At 42.7% G+C, this 20093-nt stretch overlaps 2 protein-coding genes across 5 annotated transcripts in view; one reads left to right on the top strand and one right to left on the bottom strand.

Moving 5' to 3' along the window:
* The window catches only part of OFD1 (OFD1 centriole and centriolar satellite protein), a 36765-nt gene extending 30529 nt beyond the window's left edge, over positions 1-6236 (bottom strand). Inside the window, exons 1-3 of one of the 4 annotated variants that reach the window (XM_054581068.1) lie at positions 6175-6236; positions 5717-5815; positions 1551-1751 (exon numbers count right to left, since the gene is read on the bottom strand). In XM_054581068.1, the coding sequence (XP_054437043.1) occupies positions 1551-1751; positions 5717-5809 (294 nt within the window). In that variant the 5' untranslated portion in view covers positions 5810-5815; positions 6175-6236. The other 3 variants (XM_054581064.1, XM_054581066.1, XM_054581067.1) reach the window with 3 other exon arrangements.
* A 224-nt stretch (positions 6237-6460) lies between these two features.
* TRAPPC2 (trafficking protein particle complex subunit 2) lies at positions 6461-18154 on the top strand. Its single transcript, XM_054581063.1, has 5 exons — positions 6461-6557; positions 13297-13408; positions 15919-16067; positions 16487-16568; positions 17790-18154. Exons 2-5 carry the CDS (start codon positions 13316-13318, stop codon positions 17886-17888), a joined length of 423 nt encoding a protein of 140 aa, XP_054437038.1. The 5' UTR covers positions 6461-6557; positions 13297-13315; the 3' UTR covers positions 17889-18154.
* The last annotated feature ends 1939 nt before the right edge of the window (positions 18155-20093 follow it).

Below are 20093 nucleotides of genomic sequence, written 5' to 3'. Positions count from 1 at the left end.
ATAAAAATGACAGAAATAGTTAATGCCTTACAGATGACAAACACTCAAATATCTGATGAACCCATGAATACATGAGTGAATTCCAGGGTCTTTCAACTGTAATCCACTTTTTTTATAGTACTATTGCTTCACAATGTAAATAAATTAAATTTTTACTGCCTTTACAACTATTAATGACTGAAGTATACTGAAAATAGTTTTAAACAAACATTTTGGGTAGCTATTCTTAATATATATTCCCAGTACGGTCTGTATCATTTACTATTATCTACCCTGAAAACACTGATATGATTCATTTTTTACTCATTTTCCTTTAAAGAAAATATTCTGAATGGCATTTTATATTAGTTAAAACCTTTAAGTGTATGAACTAGGTTAATTACTACTCTAATAACTATATAATTGACTGTTACTCATGCAATAAGCAAAATTGTGGAATGCAATTAGAAACTTAGATACTGATGGACCAAAAAAGAATTGCCAATGTTGATAAATAAAATGTGGTTGTTAATGAATAAACAAGCATATTGAAATTTAAGCTTTCAAATACTAACACTGTTCATGTTTTTTTAAAACTTCTGAATATAAAACTTTTGGACAAGTATAGATAAGATGAAGAGAGTAAAAAACAAAGGGACAACACAAAAAGTGCACCCTAATGTCAACTACAGACTTCAGGTCATAATGACGTAACAATGCAGGCTCACTGATTGTAAAAATGTTGATAATGGGGGAGGCTGTGCACGTGTTGGGGTAGGGAGCATATGAGATCTCTCCCTTTCTGCTCCATTTTGCTGTGAACATAAACGGCTCTAAAAAATTAAGACTATTAAAAAAATAGGGAAAATTTTCTATATCTGCCTTTAAAAGAATAGTGTGACTAATATGCTCAAAGGTAATGGTGGAAATAGAGTTAAAATAATTAGAAGAGTGATAAAACATTTTAATATTTGAGAATGCCACAGATTTTTAAAAAATTAATGCATTCCTCACTTCTCTTATGTAAGCACGGAGAAGAGAAACATCTAGAGACAGAGACTGTGGCATTGTAAAGCCACCTTTTGGAAATCTAGATATACTGCCCTGTGTTGCCACTTAGAGATATTGTGACCTTGAGCAAATCACCCACATCTCCAGACTCTGGTGCCTCATCTGGGACACACATACACCTGCAGTGCCACCAGCCCAGTGCCAAGCTCTCAACAGACATTCGACAGAAATGGCAGTTACGAGTCTTAGTGGATTACAGCAATGTAATCATTTGTAGCTCAGTTTGGATCAATTCCAGCTCTGAAACACTGCATGATTGTACACATCACAATTTTACAAAACTCTAATGGAGATTCCATCAAATTAATAACAATATCAGACTTGAGTACTCCTCAGTTGCTATAGCAACTCTATGATGTGACTTTAAAGATGACTGAGAAATGGACTAAGCCAGCCAAGGAGCACTCAGTGATTATGCAGCACTTTGCTATCACCTGGTGGGGGGGGGGCAGGGGAAGGCTGTTTATAGAAAATTCAGAAACAGGAAGGAAAAACTTTACCTTTTCCTCTGCCAAGCCACTTTCTGGGAAGAAAACTGAAAGTGAGTACTCATAGCCACATCTTCGTAAGTGATCTGCCACCAGAGAGTTGGAAGCACCTATTAGGAGGGTGCTCCCTTCCACTGAAATGGACTGGGGCTCCACTTCTCCGCTCAACACAGGGTGCATCAGCTCCTGAATGAGCTGCTTTCTCAGCTGCGTCTAGATCAAAAACAAGAAAAGGAACAGGAGGGAACCAACTCTCAGCAGGATTGTTGCACAGGAGATACACATTTGCCACATGCATTAGAATCTTCCCTTTTATTTCCAGAGGTTCTAGATCCATGAGCAGAAGTTAGGAACTTCTTGGCTGCACTTTTCCTTACCCTGTGAGACGAGCAGCCCACAGGTTCTGGCCAAAGGAGCTCGCTTTCACCAGCTTCCAGGTGGACTAGTGGTGAGCCAGAGCACACGTGGACTCGGGTGTGTCTTCCCTATGAGCCCATGTCAGCAGCTTTTGATGGGGATATCAAGCGTAAGAGAAAATTCTGTTGCTTCCTCACCTCTCTGTGAATTGTTGGAGGATATGAAAACAATATTGGGCAAAACCAGCTTACTGGGCATACTGATCAAGATAAAATTGGGTTCCCTAAAAGGAAATAATAAATGCAAGAGAGAAACCAGGAAACCCAAAGAAGGCTTATTGAGATGCACTTTTGCATATAGTTTTTCCATCTCAACACACCGTGAAATACAATAATTTTCTCACATTTTATAAACAAGGAAATTTAGGTTCAAGGTGAGTAATTTTTTCAAGGTTATAACTAGTGTTATTATTTCTTTGGGTTTTTATGAAAATCTCTAAATTAACTGATTTACTGATATTTGTTCTGATCTATTTTGCATATAATCTGGAAACATACAATGGGGCAGAGCTTAAGAGTATGTTGCCTATATCCATGGGACTCAACACTAAATAATATCTAATGTATTTGTATTAATAGAATACAAGCAAGAAACAAATGGCATTGCTACACCTCTATTCTCTATCCTTCAGCTAGAGAGAACAGTATATAATTACCAGGACAGAAGAGGACTTATACATTGAAAATCCTGTAATACAAAAGACATTTACAATGAGCAGGATATACGTGGACTGCCTCATCTAATACAGTTCAGTAACAGAAATAATAAGAAAGGCAAAAATACAGCATTCTCCACCAGTAAAATTTAGAGGTGGTTTAACTAGATTTGTAACACACTAAGGAAGTAATATATTTAGATCCAGCTTAAGTGATAAAAAGTGATTCAGTCTTATAAATAAGTACTGAAATAGGATAAAATTTAAAGGAGTGACATAGGCAGGTTAAAAGGAAAAGAAGATCCCTAGCTGGTGTGGTTCAGTAGATTGAGTGCTGGCCTGTGAATCAAAGGGTTGCTGGTTCAATTCCCAGTCAGGGCACATGCCTGGGTTGTGGGCCAGGTCCCCAGTAGAGGGTGCACAGGGGGCAACCACACATTGATGTTTCTCTCCCTCTTCTCCCTTCCCCTCTAAAAATAAATAAATAAAATCTTTAAAAAATGTATTTTTTAAAAAAGGAAGAGTAGAAAAAAAATGAAACGACAGTATAGATTAATTCCCATCTTGACTAATACAAAAAACATGCCATCGAGCACTTGCTAGAAGGAACTGCAAAACTGGCTGGGCTTTCCAGCAGCCAATGCAAAGAGGAAAATCTGTTCAGAATTAAACCTTGCATTGTCCCTAAGATAAAAATACTAAGTACAATCATTGTGGGGGAAGGGGAAGTGGGAGAAAAAGAGTCTTAGGAATCCTCAGCACATCTCTCTCAGAAATTGACAGATCGAGTAGCCTCAAAATCTGGAAAAGATTTCATAAACTCCATTTAATATCTATGACTTTGTACTAAACAATAAATACAAATTCTTTTCCAACATCCAGACAGAATATGAGCCTAGGCCACTAAAAAATTTAGCAAGTTTTAAAACTTAGAACTCCTCCACGCCACAGTCATTGAACTGAGGGAAAAAATTAGCTCAGAGAGAGTAAAACTCTGCCCTGCTACTGATCAAGCCGGAATTCCAGAAATAACAGCCAGCTGCAAACGATGCACTGCAGCTGCAGAGCATACAAGGCTAACACAATCCCAACACCAAACCCACCAAGGACAGCTCAGAAAGGATTAGTGTCCATTGTGACTACAGACAGGAAGTGAAACACTCTCAAAATCTAATCCAGAAACACAGAAAAAAAAATGCCATGCCAAGGAACTCAAGGGGCATTCCACATTAGAAAGTGTATTAAAATGCATTATACGCTACAATTAATTCCAGGTGGGTTAAAGTGTTAACTATAAAAACTGAAGCCTCTTTGAAAACTTAAAAGTGAATATTCATGTTCTTAGTAGAGAAAAATTTACTGAGAATAATCTGCAAAATAAATCAATAGATTTAACCACCTAAAAATATAACATCAATATTTTAGAGCCAAATTAAAATTGAACACTGAGATGAAGTATTGCCACAAAAGTGGAAAAAAGATTAATAATTTCAATTAAAAGGGTCTTATATATTAATAAGAAAACACTAACACCCTTAAAAACAATGAGCAGGAGACAAGAACTGCCAATCCATGGAAAACATAAAAATGGCCAGAAAATATGTGCAATCTCATTAATAATCAAAGGAATAAATACTAAGAGATTTTCAATTTTGCATTGGTTCTTATTATTTATTTTTATTGATTGATTTTAGAGAGAGAAAGGAAGAGGGGGGAGGTGGAGGGGGAGAGAGGGAGACAGACGTCAATTTGTTATTCCACCAATTTATGCATTCACTGGCTGTTTCTTGTTTGTGCCCTGACCAGTGATCGAACCTGCAACCTTGTCGTATTGGGACAGTGCCTCTAACCAACTGACCTACTCACCCAGGATTTAGATTGATTTTTAAAATGTCATGATAATAATATTGGAGTGAGGTAAGCATTCTTAAACTGCTGGTGGAATATACACTATTACAATCTTTCTAGAACAAGATGCTAAGAGTCTTAAAAAGAAATGCTCATGCCCTTTGATTTTCCAGGATAAAGAGTAATACAGCAACATAAGTAATGCCACTTAATCTATCCTAGGCAAAAAATGAGAAATGCAATTGAAGGATGTGAAGACCTGGGTATAACCTATTCAACATTTTAAGTGTAAAATATACTTCTGAAATATATAGTAATGAAAACACCTTTGAACTAATCCTACTCCTTACTGTTAATTTACATATAAAGTGTACCAATAAATATTTGCTGCCCAAATTAAATACTCTACAGGGGACTTCAACATAAATTAAACATACATCCAAACACGAGCCTGGTGCCAGGGAAAATGAGGATTTCAAGAAACTTCTAAGGACACAGGAAAATGCTCACCATATATTGAACTGAGAATATACACACACACCCCCAACCCACCCACCACCATTATGCCATTTAGTGATCTATCAGAGATGACCTTCCTCCTTTATGTTTTTTGTATTTTTCAGATAAGTCTGAAGTGTCTTTTTAAGTTGCAAAAACAATGGGGGTACGAAGCTCACTATTCCTTAATTTCCCCTTTTAAGTGTAAAATACACTTTGGAAATGTATATAGTAATGAAAAGACATTTGAGGTAATCCTACTCCTTTGCTATTCATTCATACTAATAAGTATTTGCTGTCCAAATGAAGTATCTCCTTTCACATCTGTTGAAAGGTATGAAAAGTTCTAATTCCTCAAACTCTTTTACGGTAAGCAAATGTTGAATGTTTTCTATACGGGGCCAATGTGCTTCACTCGAGCGTGAGTATTACAAAAACACTTATTAATTCAGGAACCCAGAAACCAGCTTCATAAAACCACCCTCACCTTACTGGAATGTGTTCATTTCATAGTTACTCGCTCTGTGTCAATGTCAGTCCAATAAGCCTACCTGAATATGTTCTAAGACTACTCAGCCTCGTCAACTATTTGAGTCCTGTTCCAGGGTAACGAGTTACGCGAAACAGAGCGTCACTCACCGGTACAACCTATATATCGCGCTATTTTTAAAACCCAAGACCTGGATGGATTTACATGGGGACGACCTGTTACAAGTTACACCTGTGAAAGTTAGAGAACAGCTATGCCTAGAGCTGATACCTTGAGCGTGTCCAGTATACCCCGGTCCTTAAACATCTGGTACAGCCTTTTGCGCAGCTCATCTTGAGTCAACACGTCATACTTGGGGGGCATGGTGGACTGGAAGAGAAGATGGCTCGGGTTACCTGGCCGGCAGAGGGGATGTGAGTTTCTGAAGACGGACCAGTGGCTGACCTTCGGGGAAGCCCTAAGAGGCCCGGTGGGGACGGCGCTTTAACGAAAACAAACAGGACGCTTCACCTCCTCCCGCGCCCGAGAAGGGGCCGGGGTGTCTACCTGGTTCTGCCCTCACTGGGCGGCTTCCTTCGAAGTCAGCCCCGCCCAGCCCGCCTCGCGGTGGGGGCGAGGGGAGTCCCTGCCCTCAGAGCCCAGCCTTTGCGCCACGGAATCGGGAGGCACTAGGCTGCCTAAGGCGCGGCCGCCTACTCCGAACTAGGAACTCAGGCAGAGAAACGTACTTCCTTCCTTCGGGCTCTAACGGGTGGGCGGTGCCGTGCGCCGGGCGCTAGGGCCACTCTCACAGCCAAGGGGAGGGCGGAGACAGCGACCGAGGAGGCCTGGGAAACGTAGGCCGTCGTAGGAGAGGCACACGTCACCCCTCTGTTCACAGCCGGTCCCGCCCCCTCCCGAGGCCCGCCAAACCCAACCACTTCATTACGGAGCGCCGCAGCGCCCGCGCCGGCCAGCGCCACGCTGCCGCCGGAAGCCCCACCCACATGTCGCGAGAGCGTAACTGCCGAGTCTCGCGAGAGCTGTCAGGCAGTGCTAACTGAAGCTGCGGAAGGCGGGTCGCTGCCGCGGGAACTCCCTGGATATTTACGTTGTCTGCGTCTCCGCGCAGGTAGGGAATGGAGCGAAGGTCGGGGAGGAGGAGGCGATGCTCCGGGGGACGTCGGGCCCCCGGGCGACTCGGGTGTTGACCCTGTCTCCATCCTGCTGCGGACTAGGGCGCTGGGCCCAAACCGTCTAGCCCCCGGCTGGCTGATCCCATTACACCCCACTCATTGCAGCCTGCAAACGTCCGCCAGCTCGGAGGCTTTGTTTCTTTTGCCTTGCCCTAGGTCATTCAGCTAACCTAAGGCTCCTTACCCGCGGCACTGTTGCATTTGGAGCCCGAAAGGTCTTTGCTGTGGGCTCCGTCCTGGGCACTGTGGGATGCTGAGCAGCATCCCTTGGTCTCCACCCACTAGATGCCAGTAGCACTTCCCCACCAGTTTTAACAATCAGATATTGCCAAGTACCCTCCGGAAGGCAAAAGTCACTGATTGAGAATCAGTGAGCTAAACTTTGAGTACCCCTGCTTTGCATGCGGTGAGGAAGATAAAAGTGAGCCGGGTAGTCAAGATGCTTAAATCTAATTCGCAATAATGGAAACATAGACAGAGAATTGGATAAGAATAAGATGCATTTTAGACTGGACAAAGTTTAGAAAAAGGAGAGGTGGTTGAAGATGCAAGCCAGGAAGGACACATCTCTGTGGAACTGTGACTTCATCCGGGCTTTAATAGGTGTGATTTGAAGAGCAGAAAAGAGAGTAAATACTCGGCACTCCCGTAGGCACCTGCCCTTCCTCAACCCCATGACAGTGGACAATTGATCACAACAATCTTTCCCGCTGACCACACTTAGTCTCAGAATCTTTCCCAGCACCAGTTCCTGGCTGCCACTACCAGTTGATTAGAACTGGCTCAGGAAAGGAAACCCATTTGCCATCCCCAGTCAAATTCCTTTTCCATTAGGCAGCGTATCGTCTTTAACGATAAGATTGTGCTGCACACCATTCCCTCCCCAAAAGGTCTTTCCCGGCCTCAGTGTAAACACCTTCAGTTCCTTCAGTAGCTTTTGTCCAGAACATTCCCTAGCCTATCTCTCACCCTCCTCCCAATGAACAGTTCAGTTATTGATTCTTTTAAAATGGGATTCTCAGAACTGAGTCCATTCCCCAGAGATGATATTATTAGTGAAGAGGACATGGTCTTCTCTCAGTGCAGCCTAGAATTCCATTAGCTTTTTTTGACCACTGCATCAGGCTGCTGCCTCTTAGTGAGCTTGCAGTAAATGAAAACTTTTGAGTTCTTGCAGTTGCTCTTAAAATAGGATTCCTCATCCTGTTGTTGTGCAGCTCATTTTTTTAAGCCCAAGTACAGGACTTTATTTTTCATCCTATTAAATTCTACCTTGTTAATTTCATACCTAGTGAAGAGATATTTTTGAATCTTGACTTTTGCCTTCGAATAAATTTGCTGTCCTTGGAGTGTTATCTTTGAATGTGATAAGTTGGCATCATCTCACAGTGACTGATTCAGATGTTGAGCTGGGCTAGGTTAAGGTCAACTTCAAAGGTTCCCCAGAGACCCCATACTGTCTGCTGACTTGGAGCACTTTAGCATTCTAGTCAGCTGTGAGTTGTGTCCCTTATTCAACGTATAATGAGTGCTTCCTGGGCCCCCGGCACTGTTGTAGCTCTGGGCTTACCATAGACTCTGTGTTGTCATCCAAGCTAAAGGCCTCTAATTTAATTTTTAGGGAGATACCAAATTACTTCCCCAAAGGACTTACTGGCTCCTGTGTTTCTCTTCCAAGTTTAGTATGACCTGTTCTCAGCATAACCAGGTGTACATGAATGAATAACAACCTCCTGTTTTTGTCTAGGGATTCGCATTTAATGACCTAATGTATAATGAAAACTCCTAGCATGGCATCTGACCAAAGATGGCCATTTAATATGTATTCCTCTTGGTGTTTTAATTTCTTTGAAAGTACCCAATTATAGACTAGGAGATAAGCTTTTTTGTTTCGGAAAATAGGAATAACACTTACCTATTTCTAATGATATGGCTCTTTTCTGTTCTTGCGACTTCTCAATTGTCACTGATCACTGGATATATAATCACATTTGTTAGTCCAAGATATGTAGTTTACTAACACCTGAGGAGTTGTGTTTATTGAAATGTTTAGATTATTTAAAAATATCTCCATCCTGAGGTTCATAGCTTGCGTAACCTTGTTTCTATCACATTTGCTGTTTGAAAATCATTCTCTTTGAGAAAACTGAAGTTCAGCAGGCCTGTGTCCTGTTATTTGTATACCAGGTGCTTGAAGCAGTCGACCTTTATCCCGTGCTTTTTCTTGACTGTAGCCTAAAAAGGCTTGATATATTCCACACAGTTCAGCCCATTTTGGGCTTTTGCCCTCTGAGGCCAGCCTCACAGGTTTCTGGTCCCAGGTCTCATTTCTGTGTTCATTACTAGTTAGTGCCCTAGTTCTTACATTATGTGCACGTCCTCTGTGAGTTCAAGGTAGTCCAGAGCTCCTTGAAGCACCACCTTAATTTCTTTTGCTGCCTCTCTGCGAAAAGCAGCTCAAATCCCCCTAGCTACCAGAGACAGCTGTGGTTTTCAACACCGGCGAGAGAGTCCTGGCTCCCCTCCCTGCAGCCAGCAAGCCCTGTCCCTTGTAATGGAGGATCTCCTTAAGTAACAACTTCAGCAGCTTCTCACTAAGGTGCTGTTACCACTTGAACACTGGCTTCGGCTCTCAGTGCTGAGGCCTCTGACACCCCGGCTTCATCCCTCACAGGGCTTCAGCTGGGCTACTTAATCCTCCCCATTCCTGCATCCCCTTTCCTGGATTCCAGGGTCATCCCCCACTGTGTAAACTACAGCCCCCTCCTCACAGTTCCATTCTGCAAACATTGAGCGCTTGTTTTGTCCCAGGCTGGGTGTTAGGGACTCAGGCTGGAAAAAACCACAGCCCCTGTTTTGCCGACTCCCATCCCCATCATCGCTCTAAGCAGCTTCATCTTGCCGCACCACTGCCCCGCCCCAACCTTACCCGCAGTGCTTGGGAACCCGTTTTCTCAGTAAATGAACTTCTGTTGTCCCCACTCTGTAGGATGCACTTTCTACCATTTTGCTGGCACTTCTTGAGTATTTCCTTTTCTCTCTCATACCTACAAGGGTTTTTTTTTCCAGCTTTCACATGTGTGCTAGTTTCCTACTACTGCTGTAACAAATTACCACAAATGTAGTGGCTTGAAACAACATAAATGTATTACTTTACAGTTCGGTAGCATAGAAGTCCGACATGGGTCTCCCTGGGCTGAAATCCACGTCTCAGGAGGGTACAGTCCCTTCTGGAGGCTCTTGGGAAGAAAGAATCTGCTTCTTTGCCCTTTGCAGCTTCTAGAGGCTGCCCATATTCTGTGACTGGAGGCCCCTTCCTCCGTCTTCAAAGTCAGCAACATGGCACCCTCCCATCAGCCATCTGTAGTCATGGTCCCGTTCCACCCCCCGCCCTTCCTCTCGTGCCTCCTCCTTCCATTTTAAAGCCCCTTGTGATTGCATTGGATCCACCTGCGTAGTCCAGGATTGACTCCTTGCCTTAGGGTCAGCTGAGGAACAATCTTAGTCCCACCTGTAGCCTGGATTCCCTTTACCTTGTAAATTAACATTCACAGGTTCCCAAGATTAGGATGTGGGCATCTTGGTGGGGGAAGGCGGGGGCTATTCTGGCTACCACCACATGTTCAAAACTGACATGTTCACTCTCATCCCTCTTCCCTTCTTTTCTCAGTAAATAGCATCACATCTTGCTATTCTGCCTGATCACCATAGCCACACATTTGGAAACATCCTCAGTTCCCCAGTTTAATCCATTGCCAAGTTCCGTGTAGCTACCTCCTCCACACCTCGACAACTAGTCTTCCTTGGAGATGCTGGAAGGGCCCCTATTTGAGGTGATGGGAAAGTTTAGCAGACACATACACAATTCACACAAACACAGCAGTTACTTTATATGGATTGTGTCACATATTGGACTTGAAGTAATACTTCAGGGGTGGAGGGAAGGTGCAAGAGATCCCAGTACTTTAAAAAAAAAAAAAAAAGGTTTCAAGTCCATTGATCTAGACCTGCACTGCCCAATACGATATCCATGAACCACATGTGGCTGTTTAAATTTTAATCAATTAAATTAAATAAAATTTCACATTCAGTTCTGCAGACACACTCGCCACATTTGAAATGCTCATTAGCCTCCAGTGGCTGCCACATTGGACAGCGCTGGTATAGAACATGTCCATTCTCGCAGAAATTTCCATATGCAGGACAGCACAGAATTCTACAGAGTGTCTCCCTTTTGCCCACTACCTAGGCCTGGTAAGCCCTAAAACATTAAATGATTGTAGATATTCCCTTCCTGACACAATGGGTTGTATGCTTTCTTTTCCTTCCACTTCACCTTTCAGTTTTTCCATGTCAGAATGGGATAGAGTTACTTCCCTTCTCCAGCTGTTCTGTGAAATCATATTCTCAGCAGTTCAAGTTCTGCCCCGCTGTGTAGTTTGTGATACAACCTTTATGGGGTATTTCCTTCCGTTCACTTTCTGTTTATCCTCCCACTACGTAGCACTATGCTTCTCTCTCAGTCATGCATTTCCATACAGGAGAGAGTGTGTGTGAGGGGGTAATCTTCCTTATACATCTATCATCTTCTACTGCTTCTTAAATGTGCATGAGCGACAGGGAGGGGGAAGTATCTGCCTTTTTTTTTTTTCTCTGCTCCGTCTTAAATGTTTGTGCTGAAGAAAGTAAGCCCTGCCCTTGGCAAACTCCAGCTGTGAAACCTATCCCAGCAAAAATGAATGATATCATTGTTGACTTGGTTAAAATTTCAAGCTCCCATCCCTCACCCCCTCACCTTCTCTTGAGAATCTTTGCCAGTCCTCCGAGTTTTTGTATCATCCCCACTTGTCTTTGTTACGCAGTTTTACTCTTTGGGCCCTTTTCTCATTTTTTCCCCTAAAACAGGGACAACTTTTTCTATAAAGAGCCAAGTGGTCTCTGTCACAACTGCTGAGCTCTGCCATTGAAGGGCAAAAGAAGCCTTTGACGACAGTAAAAGGATGGATGAAGTTACATTTGGCCTGCAGGCTCTAGCGTGCCAACCCCTGCCCCAAGTCGTATTTTATTTTTTTTATTTTTTAAAAAGATTTTATTTAGTTTTATACAGAGGGAAAGGGAGGGATAAAGGGAGAGAAACATCAATCTGTGGTTGCCTGTCGCGTGCTCCCTGTTGGGGACCTGGCCTGCAACCCAGCCATGTGCCCTGACTGGGAGTTGAACCAGTGACCCCTTGGTTCACAGACCAGCACTCAATCCACTGAGCCACACCAGCCAGGGCTCAAGTCGTATTTTAAACCCTGCTTGCTTCATCGTGCCAAAAGGGTCTGCTGTGTACCTCTGTTTCCCAACGTGGCCTTCCAATTCCAGAGTTAAACGTGCCAGCTGTGCCCTGATTTCCTTTACAAAATGTTGTATTCATTAGGACGTAATTTCCAATTTCTCGGGCTTTTGTTGCGTGATCTGTGTGAATCAGCCGGGGTCCCAGTGAAGCCTGGCACGCCCTGGGCTCTGGCGCACCTCGCTTCTGCCTTCCCCGGGACCGCACACTCCTAGTTAACCAGGTTCCTGCCCTGTGTGGAGGCCTTCCTAGGCACCACATCTCCCTGTGCACGTGCCCCTCTGTGTTCTAGAGAACCTTTACTGAGCACTCCCTAGGAGCCAGACACTGTGTGGGGTGCTTTACATGCATTAGGTTGTGTATCCTGAAGCTCACCCTGAGGGAGCTACGAGTGTTACCTGAATCATCTTTACTTCACTCAGAAGGACACACCTGGGGAGCGGGAGATTAAGGACCCTTGCTTGCGTGCGCACAGTTCTAGTAAGTGGCAGAGCTAGACTTGAACCTAGCTTTGTCTGATTCCAAACACTCTGTGCTACAAATACAGATGTCAGGCCATCCGGCCATCCGGATTTTGATTGTGTGCTGTGCTGAAAGCCCCAGAACTGCTGATCCGCCCCCAACACCACTTCCTATTAGTTTTATTTCTTCAGCAAACCGATCAACCCTGGTTTCCAGTCCTCCTAAGGCCTCCGAATGTTTTCCCCTTTGGATAAGGATTTCTTCCATCTTTTCTAGAACACAAAACCTTCCTTTCTCATAAATGGTGTTGGAAGCAGTCTATCATAGGCTCCTTTATTTGCAGAAACTTATATTTGTAGCATACATGCTTCAGGTAAGGAGACAACAAATACAGCTAATGCTCTGTAGACAAATGCTATGAGTAGCTCTCCTTCGTGAAATGATGTGAGGTAGAGCTGTTTTTAGCTCCTTTGGAACCACCTCTCCTGAAAATTCCTAAGGCAAGCCAATTATTTCCTAATCAACACCCTTTATTAATCCTTCCAGGTGTTAGTGCTAATGCTAACTACGAGTCCAGTCCAAGTATAGCCCAGCTTACTCTAATCCTAATATGTGAAAGTATGATTTTATATTAGAGGCCTTCCAGTTTTCCTATGAAAATATAGTACTGGATTCTACAGGGCACATTGCAGGTATAAACCTGTATAGTCCAAAAGCCATCTATCTATAGTAGTATCCTGGAAAGCAGGCCAAGCTTAGTGGCCTTTTCTGCAACGACAGGGTTAAGTAAAAAAAATGAATTTTAGACTTCCTGTTAATGAATTTTGCTTTTCAGTATTTTATACTAAAATTATGTCTTATTTTCATTTCATTAGGGGCCATATATTGAAGACAATGTCTGGAAGCTTCTACTTTGTAATTGTTGGCCACCATGATAATCCAGTGTTTGAAATGGAGTTTTTGCCAGCTGGAAAAGCAGAATCCAAAGTGCGTATGGAACCTTAAAAAAAGTCCCACAAGAATTGCTAGGCTCTGGTAATGATAGTGGTGTAATATGATTTTAGAACTGGAAGAGATCTGGACAGATGAGGTAACTGGAATGCACCACAATTAAATGAGGCTTGCTCTGCTGTCCCACGGGTTGATAGAAGCCAGCCAGGGAATGTCCTCTGAATTGTTTCTCCCCCCTTTAATTCAGCACACACTTAGCATGTACTAGCAGGACGCTCTGGGTTTTTTTTTTACCCCGTCTGCAGCTCACTGTACACCCTTAGAAAAAGCTACTCCTTAAGCACATAGAAACACGGTCCACCCATAGTGGGCTTGAAAGAACAGTTGTTGCTGCCTTGAAATGCCATGAAAGCCCATTCTGTCCCAGCAAATCACATTTTTCATCAGGACATATGTAGTAGATCATCTAGAAGGGTTAAGAGAGACCCTCACTTACATGTTTTCCTGTTGCCCCTGAGGCTAGGGCCGTTTTCAGTGGCCTTCTACATTATCTGCTGGCTGGGCGGTACCCCGCTCTCCTCCCCATTGACACACCCAACTTCCTTGTTGTCCAGCATGGTTCTGAAGAAATGAGCTTGGCTGGAGAACTTATTGCCACTCAGAGTGAACGGAGCTGACATGAGAACAGCTGGGCCCCTGCCGTCTTTCTGTGCTAACCCATGCTGAGGAGTTGCGCTGTGTCCCTCCCAACCTCCAAAAATAAGCTTTAATGTTAAGACAGGAATTGAGTTTTGAAATTAATTATAATGCATATTGTCCAGTCCAGTGTATGATGCTTCAACTATTCAGATCTTGCCACCAAAATATGATAGAAATTTAAGTGATCACCCTACCAGGTGTTGTTGCTACGTTATTGTCCCACATCCCTATGAGCACACTGCTCATTAAAGCTTTGGTTTGAGGCACCTCTGTCGCAATAGTTGCTTTGCGTTACACAGCTACTTAAATATAGTTCCCATGCACTCCAGTGGGCTGGTGGTACATAAAGCAGTACGTATCTAGGCTTTTCTTTCCTGCTACCACTTACTTCTGAAAGCATTTCTACAGTTTTCTCCTGCTCTCTCAGGATGGACCATCGGTGTAAAGTAATGGAAAATGCTGCTGTAAGCCAGACACAAAAATACCTCCATTTCTCTAAGGATTGAATTAGCTGCATCATGGCAACGGGAGTAAAGTAAACACGCTTTAGCTGTGCAAGGGATTCCAGGGCAACTGGCAGCCTTCCTCCAGCCCAGTCACGGGGACAGCGTCCTCAGCAGAGGTTGTGTTAGCTTCCTAGGGCCACCGTGACGGAGTGCCAAAAACTGGGTGGCTTAGAACAACGGACATGGCTTGTCTCACAGTTCGGGAGGCCAGAAGTCCAAGATCAAGGGTCGGCAGGGCCGCGCCGCCCGGGCAGGGGAGCTGCTAGGGAAGGGCCTGTTCGGGGCCCCCTCCTAGCTTCTGGTAGTTCCTTGGCTCCTGGCAGCAGAACGCCAGTCTTCACGTGGCATTCTCCCTGGGTGTGTCTGTCCAAAGTCCCTTTTATGAGGACACCGGTCCCATTGGATCAGGGGTCCACTCTACTCTAGCATGACCTCATGTTTAGTTACGTCTGCAAGGACACTCTTTCCCCATAAGGTCACATTCTAAGGTACTGAGGGTTAGGACTCCAGCCTAGGGATGGGGAAGGTGTGGGGCATAATTCAACCCATAAAAGAGGTGTTTGAAAAATGCACTTTGAAAGGAAGAATTGCACAGTAGTAAGACCACACTCCGGGTTGCGATTTCCCTCTCCACATTGTGGTGGATGGAACGTGGCCACCTTCTCCAGCGAAGCCATTTCAGCCCATGAGAAGGACAAGCCCACCTCTGCCAGGGCTGTCTTCTGCTGTCACACAGGTGACCCGCTGCTCACAGGGGCTGGGCAGGGCCTCCTGCCACTCTCAGGGACCCCCGTCATGTAAACTTACACCTGCAAGAGGCATATGCCAGCCCCTCAGGAGTGCCACCTCCTCGCCTGTCATCACCGCTCACCAGGTGTCACTGCATAGGAAGCCTCCCCCTCCCCCCTCCTTGACGCCTGTGCCAACAGCACCTCTCTGTAGCTGTCTTCCTCTAAAGATACAAGCTTCTTGAAAGAATCTGTTTTTTCCTTTCAATGCAGTAATTTTTTTCACACACTTAAAAGGTTACAGAAACTGGTAGCTTCCTTGCAAAATTTTAAAAATCTAGTTTCATGAACACAGTTCATTAATATTATAATTACTATATTATAATTGGCTGTTTCTATTTGTTGAGTTTTAGATACTAAATTTAAAAGTAGACTATGATATGAAAACACTCAAGGTCTTTCATAAATCTCATGCCAGTAATAAGTGAAATAAAAGCAGAAAGTGCCCTCCCCCTCCCCCCGCAAGAAAAACTATGTAGAATTTACAGGGAATGTTGCCTTTCTTGATGCTCTATGGAAACATTAATCTGGCGCTGCTCACACTGTCGTCTAGGATGATCATCGTCACCTGAACCAGTTCATAGCTCACGCTGCCCTCGACCTGGTAGATGAGAACATGTGGCTGTCCAACAACATGTACTTGAAAACTGTGGACAAGTTCAATGAGTGGTTTGTTTCAGCATTTGTTACTGCAGGTCATATCCTTCCCTTTTCAATAAAGATAGCTAACGAAAGGCGGGGGGAACAAACTAGACCATGGGACACAGATGCCAGGCTGAGTCTGTGAACTTCAAAGTGTCAGGTAAAAACTGCCATTTACGGGGCTACATTTTTCTTTTTAGGGAAAAAAAATATATATTTTGTTTAACATTATTTTAAAACCAAATCTCATATATAAAACTAAGGTTTATCTTAACCCTATCAAGGGTGGCTTATCCTATAGTTATTTTTAACTTTCAAAGATTATGTTCTAAGATAAAACTAACCTAACTTTGAACCCAGTCTGTGTTCAACTTTTCCATCGCAGAATACACTGCATGTCACTTATCTGAAGAATATTGTACCAACTGATTGCTTTTCGTTTTTCATTTCTGAGATTATACCTTAATTATTTCACATATGAGATTTATTATGCTTCATGACATAAGGCAAGAAGATGGAATAAAGAACTTCTTTACTGATGTCTATGATTTATACATAAAGGTATGGTATGTTCTATAACTTTTTAAATCTGCTTATCAAGAGGGTTTCAAATTTTGTCAGGGAACTGGCCTGTTGTAGTGAGGCCTTTATAGTACAGTTTTCATCCCAGAATGGCCCTTCCTTGGTCAAAACCATCCCTGAAGCTCCCTCATCAGGCAAGCCTTCATCACCAGGTTAACAGGTATCTAGGAAAAGAACTCATGGTGGTTACTTGTAAATTGATTTCTTTCTCCCCCTTTTGGTGCATATAGTTGATTTTCCTGGGGAGAGAGCAGTATTCTCCATAAGGGAAATTGCTTTATAATTTTAATCTAAAATGTTTCCCACATACTTCAAATATAATTTACAATTCAAGAATAAGATCATAAACAAGTGGGAAGTGATTCATACATTATCAAATAGTTACTCAAGGAGAACAGTGCCACCCACATTTCTTAATACTTAATTGGAAAAAAAAATAATAGGACAGCAGCGGTTAAACTGCAGTGCAAACAACAGTATGTTCTTAATTTAACTGCTCTGTATTTGAACAGGGTTTTTTTGCATCTCAGCACAGCTAACAGTCAATATTCCTAGTCAGCAGTAGCAAATAAGAATATTTAGCCCTCTTACAAAGGTGAAAAAGTGATTAAAGTGTAAAAATTGGTAACTCCTTTCCTCATGAGTGATTCCATTTGTTATTACTAATTTTCTGACATGTTATGATATACTCATTACTTTATCAGACTAATCAATTAGCCTTAACATTAAAGGAGAGAATTAAAAACCTGATTAAAAAAATTACCACACAAGAGTAACGTAGGATCAATGAGATATAGCTTTTTCTTATCTCTGAGCAAATGGCAGATTTTTAGTGTGTATTTTATGTAGCCAAAGGGCCTTACAGATTGATCCACATGTTAGCAATGAATGTAAGGAGATTAGTATTTCACACACAGGGTGAAGCCTGAAAGTTAATTTCACTTACATAGGCAACACTTATCATGCAATCACAGGTTCTGCACAAAACTGAAACACCAAGCCAAAAATTTCTTTAAGGGGAAGGTACTATTTAACAGTGGAACATTTTCGTGGGAACTTAAAATGAAAAGTGTAGTTTTCAGACTTTTGCTTTGAATGTCTGATGATTTCTTTTAATTTCAAACTCAAAAAAAGTTAAAGACCTATGATTTGTCAGCCTTTCTACTCTGACAAACTCACTAATACTTTCTTCTTTCCTAGTTTGCAATGAATCCATTTTATGAACCCAATTCTCCTATTCGATCCAGTGCATTTGACAGAAAAGTCCAGTTTCTTGGGAAGAAACACCTTTTAAGCTGAATGCAGAAAAATTCGGAAATAAACAATGTTACCACAGTGGGGTATACTCAGGAATGTGTACGTCGTAAGTTACTTGATTAAATAGCCTGGAAAAGTTTTACTTGTAGTCTCAATTTATCTAAACCTAATGAAATTACTTCTATAGTTAGAAATAGCACATTCAGTTTCTTAGAATTATCAATAGATCAATATTTGCTTAGGAATAGTTGTAAGTGCTTTATTGATAACCTTGAAATAAATACCTTTATTTTCAAAATTGAGAATAAGCTTTTGACTTTCCTCGTTCAGATAGCTTGATCTTGATGTAACAGTCCAAAACCAAATGTCCTTGTCAGGATTTAGAAGACAGATTTAAAACTAAAGCGTCTGCAGTGGGGAGCGAAGTTGATAGCAGGTACCTGGGCTTACCTATACATCTAGAGATGTTATAAAAATGTGTAAGGCACGAGGCATAGCGTGACCCAAGAAGCTGAGGCAAACAGCTTCTGCAGTGCCCAATGCCACATGCCTGCCCATCCGAGGCTGGGGACAGTGATCTGGCTGTCATTCTGGAATCCGGGATCCATGTCTGTAAAAATGAGAGATTGGGCCCAAAGTGCCAGGCTGTGTTAGCTCCATTCCCTTAGACTGTATACTAATCAGAGGTGTCCAAACCTGCAGCCTGTGGGTGGCTCAGGATGGCTATGAACGTGGCCTACCATAAAATCCTAAGTTTACTTAAAACATTTTGAGTTTTGTGTGTGTGTGTGGTGATGTGTCACAATGTATTTAATGCATGGCCCAAGACCACTCTTCTTCCAGTGTGGCCCAGAGATGCCAAAAGGTTGGACACCCCTGGAAATGAACCTGTTGATATCTGTGCTAGTAAAAAGTGGTAAGACAATTTTAGAATTGTAAACAAAGAAAGGCTTGTAGTATATTAACATTTGTCCTCCTAGCTGTACACCAGAGGGGGCAGGAGTGGTCTCGCACTGTGACTTGTACTTGGAAGCGTGGGATCTTACTGTAAACGAGTAAATGTCAATCGAAAAGCAAGTAATATAATCACGTATTTTTTGTGCTAATCATTAGCCCTTGAGGAATTGTGTTCCATTCTGAATAACTTGCACAAGTAATTCTAAGTTTGGTCTTGTATCTTTGTGTGAAGTTACTACCATAATTTTCCCCCCATCTATTTATTTGACTTAAATAAAGATGTTTCTCCAAGACTGTGGAAGTTTAACATCGAATTTTTAAGTGCTGCTCACGCTGCCTCCACTACTGTTTTCCCTATTTTCCCTATCCAAAGTCTGCAGACTAATATATATCTTAACCCATTTCTACAGAACTCGTGAGAGGCAACGACACATAGATGTTTCTCTCCCTCTCTTTCTCCCTCCCTTCTCCTCTCTAAAAATAAATAAATCAGTCTTTAAAAATGTTAAAATGTTTTGCTTATAGCAAGATTAGTTACAGTAGGAAGTCATACTTTCAAAAGCATAGTTTACTATAATTGTACTCTTTCTCACTGGTTCCCAACAAGTGGAACCAGGGAAGGAATACATCTATTTAGTTTTTCATTTTAAGATAAAAATATTTTATTTATTTATTTTTAGAGAGGGGAAGGGAGGGAGAAAGGGAAACATCCACGTGTGGTTGCCTCTTGTGTGCCCCCGACTGGGGACCTGGCCCACAATCCAGGCATGTGCCCTGACAGGGAATCGAACCAGCGACCCTTTGGATCGCAGGCCAGCACTCAATCCACTGAGCCACACTAGCCAGGGCTATTCAACTTTCCAAACAGTAGCCCCCCAGCATGTCCTTCGATAACCTACCACTCCACAGCCAGGGTCCCGTCTTCACTGACCCACGGTCTAGGTGTTGGGTTGCCTCTGGAGGATGGAATCGGCATGAATATGCAGCACGTGAGCTTTACCCACAAAAGACCACAGTCTGATTCATCAGTAAGTCTGGTCATTGCAGCAAGATGAAAAATCTCGAGAGCAAATCACTAAAGAATGTTCAGCAAAAGAGAAGATACTAAATAAATACAAGACCAAATAAAAATGTCTTCTGTTACCTTCACACAAACCACAATCCTTCCCACTCCCTCTAGGAATGATAGAGGTGGCTTCTGGGGTTGGGGGAGGGGGCGTGGTGAACGTGCAGCGCACAGGTGACAGGCGATTCTTTGTGTGATCAGTTCTGATAATGTAGAACAAAAAT

This window comes from Pteronotus mesoamericanus, unplaced genomic scaffold (genome assembly GCF_021234165.1).
Source record: "Pteronotus mesoamericanus isolate MK-2021 breed Mesoamerican mustached bat unplaced genomic scaffold, CSHL_Meso_final contig_65, whole genome shotgun sequence".
Classification (NCBI taxonomy): Eukaryota; Metazoa; Chordata; class Mammalia; order Chiroptera; family Mormoopidae; genus Pteronotus; species Pteronotus mesoamericanus.
Note: the sequence above shows the minus strand (reverse complement) of the source record. Positions and strands in the feature narration are given on the sequence as shown.

Bases quoted from the DNA above. Each gene is read 5' to 3' on its own strand.
- TRAPPC2 (XM_054581063.1), top strand. From the start codon at position 13,316: ATGTCTGGAAGCTTCTACTTTGTAATTGTTGGCCACCATGATAATCCA. The intron at 13,409-15,918 runs GTGCGTATGGAA...ACTGTCGTCTAG, and splicing joins CTGGAAAAGCAGAATCCAAA to GATGATCATCGTCACCTGAA. The intron at 16,569-17,789 runs GTATGGTATGTT...CTTCTTTCCTAG, and splicing joins TCTATGATTTATACATAAAG to TTTGCAATGAATCCATTTTA.